The sequence below is a fragment of the Neofelis nebulosa genome, chromosome 3 (assembly GCF_028018385.1).
Source record: "Neofelis nebulosa isolate mNeoNeb1 chromosome 3, mNeoNeb1.pri, whole genome shotgun sequence".
Taxonomy (NCBI): domain Eukaryota; kingdom Metazoa; phylum Chordata; class Mammalia; order Carnivora; family Felidae; genus Neofelis; species Neofelis nebulosa.
This window is the reverse complement of record NC_080784.1, coordinates 65,752,088-65,772,787: the sequence shown is the minus strand read 5'-3', so window position 1 is coordinate 65,772,787 and position 20,700 is coordinate 65,752,088. Positions and strand designations below refer to the sequence as shown.

General features: G+C 35.7%; 1 protein-coding gene across 9 annotated transcripts in view; it reads right to left on the bottom strand.

The window, feature by feature from the left end:
• MARCHF1 (membrane associated ring-CH-type finger 1) overlaps positions 1-20,700 on the bottom strand; it is an 899,266-nt gene that overhangs the window by 309,182 nt on the left and 569,384 nt on the right. For 5 of the 9 annotated variants that reach the window (XM_058720974.1, XM_058720975.1, XM_058720973.1 and 2 more), the window contains one exon: positions 9,780-9,928. The exons of the other annotated variants lie outside the window; for them this stretch is intronic. In XM_058720974.1, coding sequence (XP_058576957.1) covers positions 9,780-9,890 — 111 coding nt within the window. In that variant the 5' untranslated portion in view covers positions 9,891-9,928. The remainder of the gene's footprint in view (positions 1-9,779; positions 9,929-20,700) is intronic. 9 annotated transcript variants of the gene reach the window in all.

The window sequence follows — 20,700 nt, the reverse complement described above, 5'->3', positions numbered from 1 at the left end:
AACTTCCTGTCAAATATTTACGTGAAATATTCTCTACGAAGTAGCAGAGAGGACCAGAAACATTTAGAACTCCAGATTCCTGCTCTGCCACTTTTCTAATCCTTCTCAACCTTAGTTTCTCTGTCTGTGTAATGGGAACAGCTAAACCTACTTTCAGAATTACCATGAAGTTTTGAGATACATACCTAAACCCTTTGGCATAGAATATGTATTAAAAAGCTATTATAATATTAATTATTGTATTTTGAGATATATATTCGTCTAAGGCTTCTATTCTATTTGTTTTTTTGAGTAATATTGAATAAGACTATCGCACAGAAATAGCTCTGGAATCTTCAGTCCTACTCTGACATGTTCCACTTATTTCCAGGTACAATTTTTCTTCTGAGACAAAAACAAGCTGACCCGACAAATATCAAGTCAATTTATCCTACTACCTGCTCCCTCTCTATAAAGCGCAAAACATTCCTACAAAATCAAGGACAAAGAAGAAATCTTTGCCATCAGTGTCATCTGTGAGTGGAGAAAAACAATGTGCCTCAATTCCACACACACATGAGGCCTCTCCTATTTGGTTATATGCAACTTGGCTCATTGGTCCTCACATAATAAAATTAAAATATCTGAAAATCAGTGTGTTCTAAATACCATACGGAGAGATTTCAACAACTACTGGGAATTAAACCTCATTCTGATGAGCTCACAATTTATATCTAAATTAAGTGACAGACATGACACATTTTGATAACAAGCAGATGTGAACACGATCTCGTGATTTACTCCTTGGAGGAAAAGATTTCTTCATGTAAGGAGCGCTTTTAGATCAATTATTACTATTGTGAATGATCATGTTTTGACACTGTTCAGTAACTGTACAATTAAAGTTAACACACTAGTTTCAGCTGAACAGTGAATGTAATTTTTCTTCCTAGTGTGATGTTTGAAGCACCAGTCTCCCCCCTTTGCATTCTTCAATTCAATCTGTTTCCATAACAACCACTGGGATATATTTTTAATGATTTTACTTTCTTACAAAAATCAAAGCTCTCGCAAGGCATAATGTCCTTTATATAATTTCCCTCATTTGTGTTTTATAGTTATTCTAATAAAATTTTAGATTTCATTCACGATTGCCTTTGGCAGTACTTAGTAAAGGCTTTGTAATAGCAATTAAAAACAATAACTGAGAAATTATCAAATAAGAAAGAACTAAAAGGGAAAAGACAGTGAGGTTGAAAAAACTCTGCAAATTCTATCTGCCCTGACATAACTTATTTTCAGAATGCATAAAGACCACTGCACAATAAACAACTGGCCCACTTGCTTAGAGACATAAGGGTGAGCCTGTTGAAAATAAGCCAGTGGGTTTAATGAGAAATCTAATATACTCAAATTCCTCTTTCTATTTCCCTTTTATTTGGTTTCTCAGAGAGGTAATGTTTGTGGGGCAATACCAATCCATTTTCTATAGGCAGATGTCTGATTTCCCTTAGTCTGATAGGACTAAAAGTGAGTGATGGGCACAAATGGGAAAAGAGTGAGGACACTGACTGGCAAACATTAACTGCCAAGTGTGATTTCTTAATAAGGACAAATTTGCATTTCACAGTCTTATGCACTGAGCAAACTACCTCCCATACTAACTCTTCACTGAAAGCAGATCTCATTTCAGGAGAATATAGTTTTTATAATCATGATGTTAGTTTCTGAAACTTAACTATGTATTGTGGTCATAGAAACCATCTCAGAATTTTTTGATCTTTAAGATGAATTCTTCCATATCTTAAAGCATATGACATTTCTAATAAGAATAAGGGATTTAATATATGAGATATTACACTTAATAGAGCTTTAAAAACAAACAAAAGTTGCTTTCACTCAGTTCATGCCCTCTGCTCAAGCTGTTTATCCATTCCACAAATTTTATTAAGTTCCTATTATGTTCCAAAACCAGGTACAGAGGTAAATAAGACAGATCTTCCCTTTTTCATCTTATATTCAAGTGCAGAGAAACAGAAAATAAGCCACTATGTATTCATACTTATATAAATATTTTCAGGTAAAGAGGAGTCTGCGTATAAAAGCAAAAAAGAACTAACATAAATAATGGGTAAGGCATAACTGGGTGTGAGAGTAGGAGCAACTCTAATCAAGGTTGTTGGGATAGATATGCTAAGACCCGAATGAAGAAGCTAGCCATGGAAAGATCTAGAAAAAGAAACTTTTAGGTGTATAATTTAGATCCATGAAGAATACATATATTTATGTATGAATACTCATACTCACCTCCTTAATTTACACAATAAACATAATCTCCCAATTACTAATTGATGAAGAAGATTACTTTCGCCCTCAGTTTGATATGTTAACATCTGTGCATAAACAGTCAAGTTGGATCAAATTTTATGGTCAATAATCAAAAGGACGTAATTATTCACCCCAAATTGGTCATTAGATATTATATATTAGTTTCAACACAACATACTCTAACCAGCTCAACCAATTCCACTGCTGAATGTTATGAATAGAAGGCACACAATTTAACACAAAAATTTCAACCTCTTAGACTTGGATATGGCTATGCATAGCAAATGATATCCACTCCACCTCATCTTTACAAGTTTTGGAATAGAATAAGGAAAAAATGTTATACTCATCTATCTATAGCAAAAACTATAGCTGACTTAGTTCCTTTGTTTTCATCGAATTTTGCTCTTTTGTGATACTGTTTATTTACATGGTGAGAACACTTGTAATTAAAGTTATACAAATTCTATGCATTTATTCATTTTCTGTATGATACCCAGGGGAAGTCAATATTCATCAATGATAAAGAATGGGATCCTAAATGAAAAAGTCTCAAGTTCAGGTGCTGATTTTTTTCTATATTACACAAATATCCAAGTAGTGTAGTTTAATATAAAACCAGGAAATAACAGTAGAGCCTGTGAGCAATAAGAATAACAAAAAGGTGATAATGATATGATTCTTCAACTAAAACATACAACGCATTTACATGCTTCTAAAAGAAGTAAAAATAAAAGTACAATATTCTCACTTCTGATTTTTCATAGGCCTAATAATTATGGAACTCTAACATTCAAAATAACTGTTCTATTTTGAAAATAAAAGATTATGACACAATGAAACATGAGTGTCTTAAACTTAAACTATGTTTTATTAATAAACACTTACCACTGCGTAAGGAGGTACTTTCCCTAGGAGCTGCAACTTGATTTTTTAAATGTGTACTATCAGTAAGTTATGTCTTATTCTTAGAGAAGCTTTAGGGCAAATGGGAAAAATCTTAAGATTTATTTTATTTTATTATTTTTATATGAAATTTATTGTCAAATTGGTTTCCATACAACACCCAGTGTTCATCCCAACAGGTGCCCTCCTCAATACCCATCACCCACCCTCCCCACCCTCCCACCCTCCATCAACCCTCAGTCTATTCTCAGTTTTTAAGAGTCTCTTATGGTTTGGCACTCTCCCTCTCTAACTTTTTTTTTCCTTCCCCTCTCCCATGGTCTTCTGTTAAGTTTCTCATGATCCACATAAGAGTGAAAACATATGGTATCTGTGTTTCTCTGTATGACTTATTTCACTTAGCATAACACTCTCCAGTTCCATCCACGTTGCTGCAAAAGGCCATATTTCATTCTTTCTCATTGCCAAGTAGTATATCATTGTGTATATAAACCACAGTTTCTTTATCCATTCGTCAGTTGATGGACATTTAGGCTCTTTCCATAATTTGGCTATTGTTGAGAGTGCTGCTATAAACATTGGAGTACAAGTGTCCCTATGGTTTAAAATCAGACAGAAATCAGATTCACCATTTCTCCAGTCTTACTTGCTACTGAAAGCAATTATTTAACCTTTCTGAGTTAGAGTATTTTCACTTGTATAACGCAAACAATAGTATCCACTTCTCATAACGGGTGTGGTATATAAATAATCTAGAAATTAGAACAGCTGTGGCCTTATGATTTGGAGTGAATTACCTAAAACTCTTAAGAACATCTCCATATCATTACCTATTTGAATAATTAAATTCGTATCATGTTCATCTCAGTATGGTTTTGAGCTGTAATGAAACAATGCAAATAAAGACTGTTTTGGAAATTATAAAGTTTTATAGGCATATATCTTATTGCAAATATTTTTTTTCATTTGAATGTCTATATCCGTATTACATACTTCTCCGTGAAAGCTTACTTATCTAGTCTCTCCTTTTTAGTCTATTCTAGAGTCGCAGGCACCTCATCCTGGACCACATATGCAGAAGGATGCAAAATGTGCCCTGAGCTGATGAATACATGTTTGGAAGCGGCAATTCACCTCATCAAACACATAAAGTCACACTTTGTTCTTCTTCTCTACCTAACGATAGTCCATTTATTGCCTCAAAGACTCATCACTGATTAGACAAAAGTAATTTTCTTTGGAGTCATTGCTGACTATCTAAAATGACACTTTTGATCTCCCTATTTTGAGTTCCATAGACTTTTCTCAATTCTGTTCCTCATAAAATTGTTCCCTTTCTTATTTCTGATTATTATGATCTCCTCTGCCCTCATTTTAAAATGTAATATTGAAACTGATTTGATTCAGGATATTGCTTAAGGGTATAGTCGGTATTGGGTGTTTTGTTTTTATTTTTAACATGTAAACTGTTGTAACAAATTTAAAAGATAGATTTCTTCCCTACCTGTCATACAAGGGGCTCTCCCATCCTTTGGGTGCACTTGTGAAGATGGTTGCTTGATAAGCATAATCTCTCAAACCTCTCAATGTCTTTATTCAATTTGAAAGATTTAAGCTAAATAAATACATTCTGAATTTAAGACCAGGTAGCCTGGGGCGCCTGGGTGGCTCAGTGGGTTAAGCGCCTGACTTCAGCTCAGGTCATGATCTCACTGCTCATGAGCTAAAGCCCCACATCAGGCTCTGTGCTGACAGCTTGGAGCCTGGAGCCTCCTTGGGATTCTGTGTCTCCTTCTCTCTCTGCCCCTCCCCCCACTTGTGCTCTGTCTCTCTCTGTCTCAAAAATAAATAAATTTAAAATAAAAAAAAAATTTAAACCGGGTAGCCTGAATTGCCTTATAGCTTTTTAGAAAACTCTATTATCTTCTCAGCTTCCTCATCCATAAAATAAGGATAACTATTATACCCACCTCATCAGATTCCTGTGAGTATTAAAAATGAGAATATGTGTAAAATACTTAGAAGCTTCTGGACACTTAATAATCAGCCATCTCCTTCTGCCTCCTCCTCCTCCTCATCTTAATTATCATCATCTTTAGATGGGGTATGATTTGTACAGGAAAGCCTCAGCTGCTCTGGATGACAGCAGAGGAGTAAAAAGTATGGGTATACAAAATGGAAATGTAGGACAAAACTGCTACCTCTCAAAGAAATGCATTTGTGGTAGAGGCTGGATGAATGCTCTCCATTTCCTTCTCCTAGTAGTATAGGAAGACTATATTTCCCATCATTCTGACAGATATACTAGGGCATGTCATTGATTTCCAGCCAAGGGCATCAGAGTGGAAGTGATACATATCACTTCTAAACCAAACCATATATTTTCATGGTCACCCACTCATATTCTTTCCCATATCTGATAAACTCAGATGTCCTTTATTTAAGATAGTAGCCCCAAGAGGTGGAAGGAGCAGGGGTCCCTGCATTCACTGCTGTAGAGTCAAACGTCCTTTATCAGAATGAGTCATGAGCAACAGAAAACTCTGTCATGCTAAGCCTTTGAAAATTTTGAGTTTATTTCGTTCAAGATTCTATTCTTGTTTTTTTATACTGATTACTAAGCTAATACCACTCAGCTCTAAATCAATTCTTCTCTATTCCACTTTAAGATGCTGGAGTTAGGGGCTTTCAAACCAGATTTCTCCTTTGACATTACCTCTTGGTCAAGTTCTGCCAATACTAGGGTTAATGAAAACTAGAAGACAGGGAGAGAAAATGGATTAACTTCTTGCTTACCCTGTTTCTGCTAGTGTCATCTCAGCAATGACTTTTTAAGTCAGCAGTGGAAGGTGGGTCCAGTCTTTACGTTTTCTTCATACTCCTGGAACTATTCATATTACACAATCCCCCCTTCCTCCCACTTAAATATGTAAGGACTGAGAAGAACATCTCCTTCATGGTCTAGGTCTAAGACCCTCAGAGCCTCTCCCCTAAGCTCAAGTTCCCTGCATCAGTTGAGAAGCATTCCTCCTCCAAGTCTGAGGGGCAGTTCTGAGGGACCTCTCCTTCAACCTCTTAGGTTCCAATAACTTCTGCCTCCTCCCACTGTTAGCTCTCTGTGTGGGTGTTTGTTACTTCTTGCAATTACTAAACATGTATACCTGTTTTGTTTTGTTTTGTTTTTTACTTTTTCAGTCTTTCAAGAGATGATTAAATAAATGTTCATATTACATTCTTTGTTAGAATTACTGTTGTCTATTTTCCTTACTGCGCCCCAACTTTTACAACTATTCAAATATAGGAATTGGTAGCCAAAGCCTGTGCTACCATAACAAAAACCTAAAATATCTGGCTTAGGTGTTAGGCAATGGATGGTGAGGAAATCAATTTCAAAAGTAGGAAGCCATCTATCTATATGATGTTTTGGCAAAACTCTTGGCAAAAGAGCTATTTTTTTTTTTTAATTGAATTAACTTGAGAGGCTGACAGTGGGCCTGCTGGGCTGGCAGCACTCTAAACAGACTGAAAAACAAAACTTAATAATGGATGTTAATGATTATTGGCTACATTCAGCAAAGTGTTATAAAAATCTCAGGAACTAGCATAAAAGCAGATCTGTTTTGGGAGGCTTATTGGACGAAATGTCTGGCTTCTTCTAAACCCTAAATGATGGGATACATGACATTGATGTAAGTGTTAAGTAACAGAGATGCAGTAAAGATTTACATTTGTATAAAGTCACTCCACGCAAATATGAGATTTAGAGCTGACACTGAATAAAACATCTCAGTTGAATAAAGTATCTCTGTACAAAGATCAGGTTAAGGATGTAATCCTCCAGCCTAATTTCCAAGACAATATAATCTTGAGAGAGAGACATGTGAGAAGAGAAAGTCAAGGGCATCCAAGAAAGAACTTCCTTAGACACATGGACTATCAGGGAGCAAAGAGATCAGAATCCTATAAAGCTTTCTGAAAACTGTAGTTTCAAAATACCATGATACCAGAAATATGAACCTTAAAATATTTAAGACTTAAAACAACTCTTGCTCCCATAATTTTCCCAAAAAAGGAAAAAAATATTTTAAGGCTATATAACCCTAAATAGGCAATTTAAATGTGGACAAAGAGAATAAAAGAGAAGGAAGACCTTCCCAGAAAGCACATCTAGAGACCAGAGAGAACCACGAACAAAGAAGATCTTCCATGGAGCAGGGTGAAAGCCTATTCAAGGATCCTCCCTGATCTCTATGTTAGGGAAACTTTATAATGTTTGTGCAGCAGGATTTCACCTCTGATTTCCATGTATTTCTGATTCTTTCTTTTTTCAAGCATGAATATTACTGTTGTTTTCCTCTTCCTACTCATCTCCTATACATTGAGTATATATGTATGTTGGGAGCTGTTTGTAAAATACAGATAACTGATTCATAGGTGATTCACCATCATTATCATTCGATGAGGACAATAAATAACCAGTGATCATGGACTTGAGCTGAAACTAGTGACTGCAATACTTTTGTTATTTCTCTTGGAAAATAATAATCCTTTTTCATGAGGGAGTGGAAACATGACATGAATATTTGGCAACCAGAAGGAAGGTCTATGGAAGTGATGGCCTAGGTGCTCCCTAATTATATCCGCTCTACCTCGTCATGTAGCTTCCTAACATTTACCAGCTTCTCTTGCAGTTCAGATGGGGTCATAAGACTAGGTTTGGTCAAAAAAGGATATGCACACATTCAAGGCTGCACAGTGGCCCCCATAGTGTCCTCCTTTTCCTTGGGGACCTAAGAAGCCGTGTGCTTAAGGAGGCAGCATCAAAAGATAAAAGGAGCACGTATCTCTAAATCATCATTTGACAATGAAGGACAGCTGCCAAGATACATTGGCTATGACATAAGAAAGGATAGTTTATTTTTCTATGCTAAGAAACCAAAACGTTGAAATTAGGTTACAGTGGCTAGAGGTTATCCACCTAATACAGCATTACATTTTTAAATATTAATTACTGGATTTATTAAATTGGTAACATGACTTTTCTTTCTACTAACAGTATCTGGATGGGAAGAAAATGTCATCAAGAAAGTGAGGCAGCATGGTGTAGTGGAAAAATCCTTGTCTTGAGAATCCTGGCTACTAGCGATCTTTTTTTTTTTAATCATTTACTAGCTAAGTGACACTGGAAAAGTCAATTAATTTCCCCACAGTCCACATGTGGAAAATTAAACTAATATTGGGTTACCCAATAATAGGAGAAATCCAGGCCAAAAGTTTTACCTAGGATTTTTATGGTTTTTATCTATGGTTCTATGAAATACAAATTAAGGACTAAAGCCATTCTAATAAAAGCACAGAAGTACTTTTTTTTTTTAATTTTTAGCTTTTGCATGCCTGACAAGTCCACAATATAAATATTGTGTAACACATGTTTAGATGGTGTTAACTCATGCCAAGAAGTTTTATTAAAAATAATAATTTACCAGAGATTGTGTTAGAGTAAGATAAAACAGTACAGATGATAATTTCAAAAAATCTATTTCCTAGGACTTTGACCATCTAATTGTGTTGCATACATTTCTTCATACCCTTGGCCCTCTCCTCACAATCTAAGATGATGGAACTTAAGCGGGATTCCGCTTCTATGTTTTGTCAACTGAATACCTATTTCTTCACATGGTTTCTCCTGATATTCACTCAGTAATGTTTGCTCAGGATCATTATTTCTACTTAAAATAACGGAAATTATCAAATAACTCAAGAGCAAAATATAAACCTAAAATCTTTGCTCACATTTAATTATATGTTCATCAACTAATAAGTCAGGCTAATGAAAGACACTCATGTCCATATAAAATGGCAAAACAACTATTAAAATATATCTAACACGTCAATTTGAAACTTAGGGACTGAATGGAATTTGTCCTCTAAGTCAAAATGAAGAATGTTGCAGCCAAATCTAAACAAAGAATGCATAAAACCCCTTTTGCTAATGAGTTCTTCTTTCTCAATCACTGGAAAATTATGGCTAGCTAAAGCTGAGTGTTTGAATTTAAAGCAGAAAACAAAAAAATAAAAGAGTATATTATTGATTCACTTTTCAAATTATTTTTGCAATTCTTTAATTCACAATTTTATATAAAATTATAATATTAATCCCTTTTTCAGACATTTTTAGAATATGTAGGAAAACACAGAAGGAACGATTCTGAGTTTTCATTACTTTTGGGTAACTCTGTACTTGGTTTCCTCCATTGATTCCATTACACAGTATAGAATGCAAGATATGAACTTTAAATAACTCTTCAAGATCACTAACACAATGGAGGGGCAATGCCCAAGGAAAAACAAAGAAAAAGAACTTGTTTAATCTGAATGAAGCTCCAATAGTATATGACATTAGATATTTTTTATTAATATAAATTACACTGAATCTATATGAACAATATAATGCAAACACTATAGTAAACAAATAACATTTACTTAAAAACTTATTCCTTTCTACATTTCCTTAGCATTCCATTTACATACAAGCCATTTTGAGGAAAAATAACTTTTCAACTCACCAATGTGGAGGTTTGTGAGGCATCAGCCAAATCCCCTGAGATCTCGGGTGTTCGCGTGTTGTTTGGGATTCTGTGAGGGTTACGGGCTATCGCTTCACACCAGCCCAGCATTTTCTCCTTCCTCTTATCCCTTTTCAATTTCTGAAATTCTGAAAATAATTTACATTCCCTGAAACAGGTCACTTATTTTAGTTGTCTGCTTTTGGAAAATGTACTTAATTGAAATTAAATAAGCGCTTTAATGATGTATTAATGGAGACATTTTATTTTAATCAGAGGTTACGAGGAGGAAAAGAAGAATATGCTGATTATTAATAATATCCCAAGACATAAGGCAATGAAAACAGCACATTATCTATTCAAAGAGCCTAGCATCTTTTATACCCCAATTTGTGACACTTCTAGACAGTGGGAGTTCCTTGCATCAGGTTCTAAGAGTTATTTTCAAAGATTAGTTTATAACACAAATTCTTACCTTGGGAGCCAAAAACATTTCCAGTTCCTATATATCTACATATTTCAATGACATCTAAAATTAGGCATAGCTTTTCGGCTGTGCCCTACAGATGCAAAATAAATTGAACACAGGTCAGTGATAAAGATTTCTCATTCTGGCAGTGGCATGATTATCTCCCTCATAAAGTTCTGCCAACTGAAGAAGGAGAAATTTTAGTGCAAGCATGGTAAAGGCAGTGTATGACATCCATCACCAGTACAGTCTATTCAAAAATAATAATTTAACAAATTTCCTTACTGTATCCTGAGTAAAAATATCCCACAACTCTTTCTAGATTTCCAGAATTTTCTATTTGGGGAGGTTTCTGTTTTTGTTTTTTTGTCTCTGAAAAAGTATTATCAACAATGACTTTTATGTAATGGAGAAAACATTGTTTCCCTTGTAAAGTTTTACAGCCTACTTTTCCACTCCACCACACTCAGTAATTAGAAATAGTTTATTGCGGGTCTTTAGTTAAATGCATTACACTGTCAATTAAATATCAAAAATAATGTGGAGTAATTATTTTTCACAGCATCCAAAGCAATTAGCAATCTGGTGGTTTATAACATTTCAGAGATTCAAAATAGCACATTTCATAGCACTAAGAAAAGTAACATAAAGAAAGGTTGCACTAACGGATTGATGAGTTATTACTCTAAATGACAAAATACTCAAGTTAAATGGATCTGAACAATGTAGATAGGGATTTTATTAAAAAAAAAAAAAACAAACTTCAGGGGGACAGTTCAAGATGGCAGCCTAGGAAGACCCTGGACTCACCTCCCTCCATGCACACATCAAATCTACAGCTACATATAGAAAAACTTTCTCTGAAAAAAATGTGAAAACCACCTGACCAGCTCCTCCGCAACAAAGGACAAAAAGCACATATTGAGATGAGTAAGAGATTCAGATATATGGTCTTGCCCAAACCCTGCCCCCAGTGCGGAGACCCACAAGCAGGAACAATCTCAGAAATAAGAAGCATATCCCTGAAAAGCAAGGGTTAAGAGTCCCACATCATGTTACTCAACCATTGGGACCTCCACCAGAGATGTAAACCCCCAAAAGTCCGGCTGTGAAAACCAAACAGTCTTATATCCAGGAGATCCAAACGGCCATAGGAAACTGAGACTTCAAACTTAAAGGTCTTGCACAGGCTTGCTTGCCCTGGAGTCCAGCACCAAAGCAGTAGGTTGAAAAGTAGTTACACAATGCATGAAGAAGATTCACTGGCTAATCTTAAAGCATCTCTGGAGGGTCAGAGGCATGTTGGAACTCGCTCCAGGAACAAAGGTGCTGGTGGGTGACATTTTTGCACTCTCTTTCTACGTTGCCATCACTGCCTGCACTGACCCAGTGTTTCCCCTCAACCCAAACTGCTAAACCCAGCAGGTGAAGATGTTCCAGCCTGGTACTTCCCCACAGCCCAGGCTTGCTAGACCCAAAGGGCAGGCATGCCCTGGCCTGGGGCTCCCCCATGGCCCCACCAAAGGCAACAGGTATATGCAGTTTTCTCAGGGCATGCCACTTGAATGCCACGTTCTGGTGGCCATGGGGGCTTGTGTTTCTGGCCTCCATGGGACTGAAAGAATCAAAGACATTTTTGGGCAGGCTATCACCCCAAGGCACTGAAATATTTGCCATTTTTCTGTGACTACTTCTTGAAGACATGGAGAAATAGCTGTTTTGCTAAATATACAGAAACAGAGAGGGTCAAGCAAAGTGAGAAAATAGAGGACTAAGTTCCAAATAAATGAACAAAGTAAAACCTGAGAGAAAAGCCAATGAAATGGAGCAATTTTCTTAGTAACATCATCAAAGTAATGGTTATGAAGATACTCACCAATATTGAGAAGAATGGATGAAAGGAATAAGAAATTTAACAAGGAGATAAAAAATATAAGAAAGTACCAAAAAGAAGTCACAGACCTGAATGATATAATAACCAAACTGAAAAATACACTAGAGGAGTTCAACTGCAGACTAGTTCTGCAGAAGAGAAGATCAGTGACCTGGAAGACAAGGCAATGGAACTCACCCAAACAGAGCACAAAAAGGAAAAAAAAAGTTCAAAAAGTGAAGACAGCTTAAAGGACCCATGGAACAACATTAAGCAAAACATTTGCTTTGTAGGGGCCACAGAAAAAATTAAAAATACCTTAAAACAAATAAAAATAAAAATTCAACATGCCATAATCTATGGAATGCAGCATAAGCAGTTCTAAGAGAGAGGTTCAGGCCTACCTCAAGAAACATGAAAAATATGAAATAAACAATCGAACTTTATACTTAAAGGAATGAGAAAAAGAGGAACAAACAATGCCCAAAGTTAGAAGAATGAAAGAAATAATAAAGACTAGATGAGATAAAGAAAAAAAAAAAAAGACAACAGAAAAGATCAATGAAACTGAGAACTGGTTATTTAAAAAGAAAAACAAATTGATAAACGTTAGCCAGATTCACTAAGAAAAAAATGGGGAGGGAGCTCATATAAGTAAAACCATAAATGAAAGAGAAGTTACAACTGAACTCAAAGAAATACAAAAGATCCTAAGAGACTACTATGCAAAATTATATGCCAACAAATTGGATGATCTAGAAGAAATGGATATAGCCTTAAAAACAGAATCTTCTAAGACTAAATGATAAACAAATAGAAAGTCTGAAGAGAACAATCACCAGCAAGGAGATTAAATCAAAACCTCCCCTCAAACAAAAGTCCAGGACCAGATGGCCTCACTGGTAAATTCTACCAAACCTTCAAAGAATATTTAATACCTATCAGTTTAAAACTCTCCCCAGAAACTGAAGAGGAGGGAATCCTTCCAAACTCATTTCACAAGGCCAGCATTGCCCTGATACCAAACTGGAGAAGGACACTAAGAGAAAAAAAAAAAAAAAAAAAAAAAGATATACCAAATACCCCTCATGAACACAGATGCAAAATTTCTCAACAAAGTATCAGCAAATCAAATGCAACAATACATTAACAGGAGCAAATACCATGATCAAATGGGAGTTATCCAGAGATGAAAGTATGGTTCGACATCTGCAAATCAATCAACATGATACACCACATTAACAAAATGAAGGATAAGAAGCATATATTATTATCTCAATAGATGCAGAAACAGAATTTGAGAAAATTCAACATCTATGTTTGATAAAAACTCAAAAACCTCCTCTCAGCAAAGTATGTATATAGGAAATATACCTCAACATAATAAAGGATATATGACAAGCTCACAACTAACATCATACTCAGTAGAAAACGTTTTAGCTTTTCCCCCAAATCAGGAACATGACAAGGATGTCCATTCCTACCATTTGTATTCAACATAGCATTGAAAATCCTAGCCAGAGAAATTAGGTAAGAAAAAGAAATAAAAGACATCCAAATTGGAAAGAAAGAAGTATAACCGTCATTATTTATGGATGAGGCGATTTTATATATAGAAAAACCTACAGACTGAACCAAAAGTGTTAGAATAATCAAATTCAGTGAAGTTGCAATCTACAAAGTCAATATACAAAAAGCTATTGTTTTATCCACTTATAACAAACTATCAAAAAGAGAAATTAAGAAAACTATCTCATTTACAACTGCATCCAATGGAATACAATACCTCGGAATAAATTTAACCAAGGGTGTTAAAGACATTTGCACTGAAAACTATGAGACACTGATGAAAGAAACTGAAAAAGACACAAATAAATGTAAAGATATTCCATGCTCATGGATTGGGAGAATTAATATTGTTAAAATGTCCATGCTACCCAAAGAAATCTATAGATCCAATGTAATTAATCTCTATCAAAATTCCAATGGCATTTTTCATAGAAATAGAACAAATAATCCTAAAATTAGTATGGAGCCACAAAAGATTTCAAACAGCCAAAACAATCTTGAGAAAAAAACAACAAAGCTGGAGGCAACATGCTCCTTGTTTTCAAACTTTATCACAAAGCCACAGTGATCAAACAGCACAGTATTGGCCTAAAACAGAAACATAAATCAATGGAACAGAATAAAGAGCCCAGAAATAAACTCATGCATATACAGCCAATTAATTTATGGTGAACAAGATAAGAATATATAATGGAGAAAGGACATTCTTTAAAATAAATGTTGATGGGAAAACTCACAGTCACATATTTAAAAAAAATGAAATGGGACCACTATCTTATATCATACACAAAAATTAACTCAAAATAGATTAAAGGATTGAATGTAAGACCTGAAAACACAGAACTCCTAGAAGAAAACACAGGCAGTAAGCTCATGACATCACTTTAGGTGGTATATTTTTGAATCTGACTTCAAAGCCAGTGGCAACAGAAGCAAAAATAAGTAAGTGGACCACATCAAAATAAAAAGCTGCACAGTGAAGGAAACCATCACCAAAATAAAAAGGCAACCCAATGAATGGGAGAAGATATTTGCAAATCATATATACTATTATAATGGGGTTAATGTCCAAAATATATAAAGAACTCATATAACTCAACAACAACAACAACAACAACAACAACAACAACAACAACAAAATGATTAAAAAATAAACAGAGGATCCGAATAGACCTTTCTCCCAAAAAGACATACAAATGGCCAACAGGCACATGAAAACAACTCATGTTGTCCTCATGTTTTCTCATGTTTTCATGAATGATGCTCAACATCATTAATCATCTGGGAAACACAAATCAAAACCACAATGAGGGGCGCCTGGGTGGCTCAGTCGGTTAAGCGTCCAACTTCGGCTCAGGTCATGATCTCACGGTCCGTGAGTTCGAGCCCCGCGTCGGGCTCTGTACTGACAGCTCAGAGCCTGGAGCCTGTTTCAGATTCTGTGTCTCCCTCTCTCTGACCCTCCCCCGTTCATGCTCTGTCTCTCTCTGTCTCAAAAATAAATAAACGTTAAAAAAAATTAAAAAAAAAACACAATGAGATCACCTCACACCTGTCAAATGGCTATTGTCAAAAAGATAAGAAATAACAAGTGTTGGTGAGGATGTGGAGAAAAGGGCTCTTGTGCTCTGTTGGTAGGAAGGTACAATGGTGCAGCTACTATTAAAACAGTATGGCAGTTAAAATAGAACTACCACAGGAACTAACAATTCTATTTCTGAGTATCTTAAGAAAATGAAAACACTAATTTGAAAAGATATGGAAACAACCAAAGTGCCCATCAACAGATAAATGGATAAAGAAGATGTGGTATATACACATAGTGGAATACTACTGAGACATTAAAAAAATGAAATTTTGACACTTGTGACAATATGAATGGACTCTGAGGGCATTACACTAAGTGAAATAAGTCAGACAAAGACAAATATTGTGTCATTTCACTTAAATGTGAAATATGAAAAACAAACAAACAAACGAACAAAAGCATAACAAAATTCATAAATGCAGAGAACAGATTAGTGGTTGCTGAGGGGAGGGGAGCTGAGGGATGGATAAAAAGAAAGTCAGAAGGTACAAGCTTCTAATCATAAAGTAAGTAAGTCATGGAGATGTAACGTACAGCAAGGTGAATGTAGTTAATAACATTGTTTGCATAGTATGTAACTTTATACGGTGAGAGGGGAAACTAGATTTGTGGTCATTTCACATTATATACATATATCAAATCATCCCGCTGCACAGCAGAAACTAATATAATAGTGTATGTCAATATACCTCAATAAAAAAAACTTTCATATAAATTTAGTTTAAGATACTCAATGGAATGGATTTCTTAACAAGACTATTATTCTGAGTGAATCATTCATTTGAGATACAGGGAAATGGTGAGGGAGCTTAAAAACAACTGCTTGGGTGAGCAACAAATTATTAATGTTCAACCTTTCAACTGCTTGAGGTTTTATTGAAAATTCTTATCTGTGTTCTATAAAATCTGCATATCCGACTAATTCACACTCCACAGAAAGTAAATATTTCCACATTCCCAGTACACAGTATCTTGGTTACTCATCAGCTTTTAATTACATTTCTTGAAGTGTGCTAAGAGTAAATGAAAATAAGTATCTTTATTCAAAGGCAAGGAGTGAAATGATACATAATGACCAAAACAGTTTAATCAAGTGTAAACAAATGTTCTACTTGTAAGTCATTTGCTTTTTTTTTTTTTAAGTTAACTCTATAATTAAATATCACTTTAGTACTCATAATAAAATGCTGAATTCATGCATGAACAAAAAGCATAATAAAGTGGCCCACAAAATCATGGTATCATCAGTACCCGTTCTGGGATATGTTTTTAAAGGTAGCCAACTTCTTATTTCCCATTCAGCTTTTGAGATTAAATAAGGCTGTTTAATTCCATTGGCAGCATGCTTTATTGGTGGTAGTGATATAGCTACGTTCCTTCCTATTCAGTCAACATGTATCCGTAAGTGTTTACTGAACCCCCTACTCTTTGGTAGGTACTGAAGTAGGCATGGAAGAGCCATATTTTCATGTTTTGTTTGACTTGGACTCAGTGCATTACAGAGAATTTTAATTTCTGAAAGTAACTAGGATCTTTCCGACTCTCTAATTTTTAGATTTGTAAACTTATTTGCTCAATTCCCAGGTGACTGCCTGCTCCTCTTGATCTCAGATGTCTTTCCTGAAGCTAGCTCTCGCAAATCATCTCTTAGAACTGTTTTGCTGAACTGCTATGAACAAATCATCATGGCAAGAGCTACTAAATTTTGGCCAAACTTGCTGACGTAGCATAACAAAATGCATTCTAATTTTCTTTTGCATGTGACAATTATTCTCTTAATTCTGGAATGACTAGGTAGGCTAAGTAACTCAACGAATTAAAATACATATTGTTTTTATTTAAATAATGTGTTTATAATAATAATGGAATATTCACCATGGACACTTCACTCTCAGTGTGGGAAAGAAGGGAAAGAAATGGTACATGGCTAGGGCCTGGAAGATGACAAAGCTCATAATTTAATTCGAACATATGCATAGGAATATGTATAATGAAAACTAAAATGTGTAAAATGATAGAACAATCCAACTCCATAGCTTCACTTTAGCCTTTTATTACATGAATAAAGAATATATGAAAATATAACAAGGGCCTATGATGGTTATATTACTACTGTGAACACTCACATCATACTATAAGGCAGGAATTTTGTCTAATGACTCACTCTATATAATAAACATCTACTGACCTTACCAGCTACTCTAGAATCAAAGAATTCTATCTGAAAGAAACCAAAGTTTAAATGGCCAAACTTTGAAAGCAGCATGGGTATAGGAAAATTGAAAAAGAGAGGATGGGGAAAAAAAGGAGAGATCCATTGCCTCATTACGTCAATTCTAGTGAATAAGATACTGTGATGGTTGCTCAAAACAGTATCTTTTCTGTTTTCACAGAACCCTCAGACTTGCGTCTCATTTTAAAGACATCATTTTTGCATCACTGATGATAAAGCGGAAATTCCAGAGATAGGTTAGGTGATTTGAGATAACTGAAGGGTTAATAATGTTGACTGCTGAGCCTCTGCAGACCAACATTCTTCCTACACAGGTCAGGAGTACTTATACTCTCAGGTGTAAGAATGTACTGTCAGTCAGAAGGGTAGGCAGATTATGAGCATTTATAATTAACCCTAAAGCACTTTAAGCTGTAAGTATCATTAGTAATATATCAGAATAGGAAAGTGGTCATTAAGCATTCATGTTAATTGCTATCTAACCATTAAACCAAGCTAATGTGAGACGCAGCAATGAGAAACTTATATAATGATCATAGGAAATTAAGATTTAACTAAGCTTAATTTTAATATGCTACTTCAAGCAGATATTTAATTTAATAAATAGGAGCACAGTGCACTCTCTGTGAACTAAACTGACAACAAATTAAAATTATGAAGAAAAAAAATGCAAGGCAATTGGGTATATCTCATGGAGAATAATTTGCTTTTAATTCAGGAAACACTAAATACTTCCTTCGTGCCAGACACTATGCTTGGAAGTATCAGTACAGAGATTAAAGAGATCCAGAGCTTAGAGCTAGTAGGGGAATGTGACACATAAAGTAGCTTCTGATAGCAGTGCAATGAGTACTATGAAAATTCTGAGAAAAGACACTTGGCTTAGTATCAGCTCAAGGAAAAGGTCAATTTTAGATGACTTTCCAAAGAATATAAAATTATAAATAGTTTACGTGACAATTAAAATGATGACTATAAATAAATAAATAAATAAATAAATAAATAAATAAATAAAATTCAAAAAAAATAAAATAAAATAAAATAAAATAAAATGATGACTATTCCAAAGGTTTGTGCCACTACTAGCTGTGTTGTGCAACTCCGGGAGGCTCATTCACATCGTAATCTGTGTAAATGGTTGCTGTACTTCCAAGGATGCTTTTCACATAAAACGCCATGTGAATGGTGCTCCTGGAGCCATGCAACCTGGCAGAGACACAGCCCTGCTCATCTCTTCCAGTGAAGCTTATAACATTTACCTTATTGCATCCCAAGCCTAACATAATTCAATCTTCCCAACAGAGAAAAATGCAGTTGTGTGCCTCTACCTTGCTTTTTTACCTTCTCAACCATTTCCTTTCTACAATTTGCCAACCATATCATAGCCAGTACAGTTAAGGGCTCAGCCAAATGCTCCCCCTCTTCACCACATACATATAACTGAGAAAGCTCTCCCCCCACACCACCATAAAGACCACCATACTCAAATTTGGGACTTGAGCATAGTCCTTCTCAGGATCTGAAAGCACTTTCCCTTTGAAAATCTTAGAGCTTTTGCTACACATTTCTTTACTTAAGTGTCAGTAACAAATACAAAACCTAAACGTTTTAACACTTTCTGCCCCCAAATAATAATGAAGTCAATCTCCATTATTAAAGTAACAACTTGCAAGTAAGTGAAGAAAGGGGGCAGGTGGAAATATGCTTCCCTTCCTCATTGGACTGCGATATCTCTGAGGATTCATGTTTGGTCCTTAGAAGGGTGTGTGTGTGTGTGTTCCAAGAGTACTCCTTAGATACTCAGAAAACTATAAATTGCACACCAGCGGCTGCCCCAGAACCCTGTATGAATGTTCTCAACACACAACCATAAATTGTTCTTGAAGACTTAGAGTATAAAAGACCATCAAAGACTGCCTCTGAGGATGAAGTTTGGAAGTCTTTAGACCAGACAGACTTCAGAGAAGATAGCTACATTTGTTAAGTTTATTGATATGAAATTGTTAGAGTAGGTAGTTACTTAGGTTCTCACAGGACAACTGGAGGCCAGCAATGAGGAAGTCCTGGCTCGCTCTCAGGACAGTTGGAGGCATGCCCTGATGGTGCTCCACAAGTAGCTGGATCAAACTGGACAGGCCTGAGATAGTGGTGCCATGACAGGAAAGCCCTGACCAAATTAGGAAGAAAAAGCAGAAAATCTTGCTTCCCTGCCCCAAGTAATGAATATTCCATCCTCTCATTAACAACTGCCCATAAACGACAGAAACCCAAACCCCACGGATGCAGCTCTCTCTTGCGCTCCCTCACACTCACATTTTGAGAGTGTACTCTCGCTTCAATAAACTTTCTTGCCTGGGTAGCTCATCTATTGTATTGTGTGTACATCTTTGAATTATTTTTCATGACAAGACCCAACATCCTTCAGCAATATCTTTGGGATGGGCTTGGTCAAGGCCCCAGTGCCTGGGGTCTCCCCAGCTCACCCAGCAACAGAGTGAAGATTTCTCATGAGGTCTTTCTGACTTCTATGACTTGGATGTGAGGTTTCTCAAATGGAGAGAGGTTCATAGATGTACTGTAGGATATGTAACTCCAACTGACATACAGCCCAGTAAATAATTGTTACCAATAAAATGAACAAGATAAAGAAGAACTCTCCTTCTCTGAATAAAGTTAGGCAATGGAAACATTATAAGATGGCTCACAGCGAAGGTTTAAATTCTTAAGTGGTTTTTGTTTGAACTATAGAAAGGATATTTAGTATACAGTTTTCTTTTTAACAATTCTCCCTCTACCTTGCAATTACTTTTAGAAGCATCAACCTTTCCGTGATGTCTTATAAGTTACTGTAGCCTTGTGAGGAGGCGGGTGGAGAATAAAGAAATGTTACAATAAAAGGAAGTGGGGTTCCCACTGCATCCTCTGTTGAGGCAGTGCACAGACAGAAGTTTTCTGAAGACACAGTTTTGGTAGCAATATGAACTATAATACTAAAGACTGTCAGAAACAGGAGGAAGAGGTAGCTTTCAGGTAGGCACTTTGGGAAAACTTCAGGAACAGTGATTCCTCCAGTGTTAATAGACTAGGGGCAGTGGCCCAGCAGATGGAGGGAAAGTCACACACAAAATACCCAACCAGAGATGGAGAAGTTGTTCTTTAGTGACAGCTAAAAAGTGTCTTCATGAAATT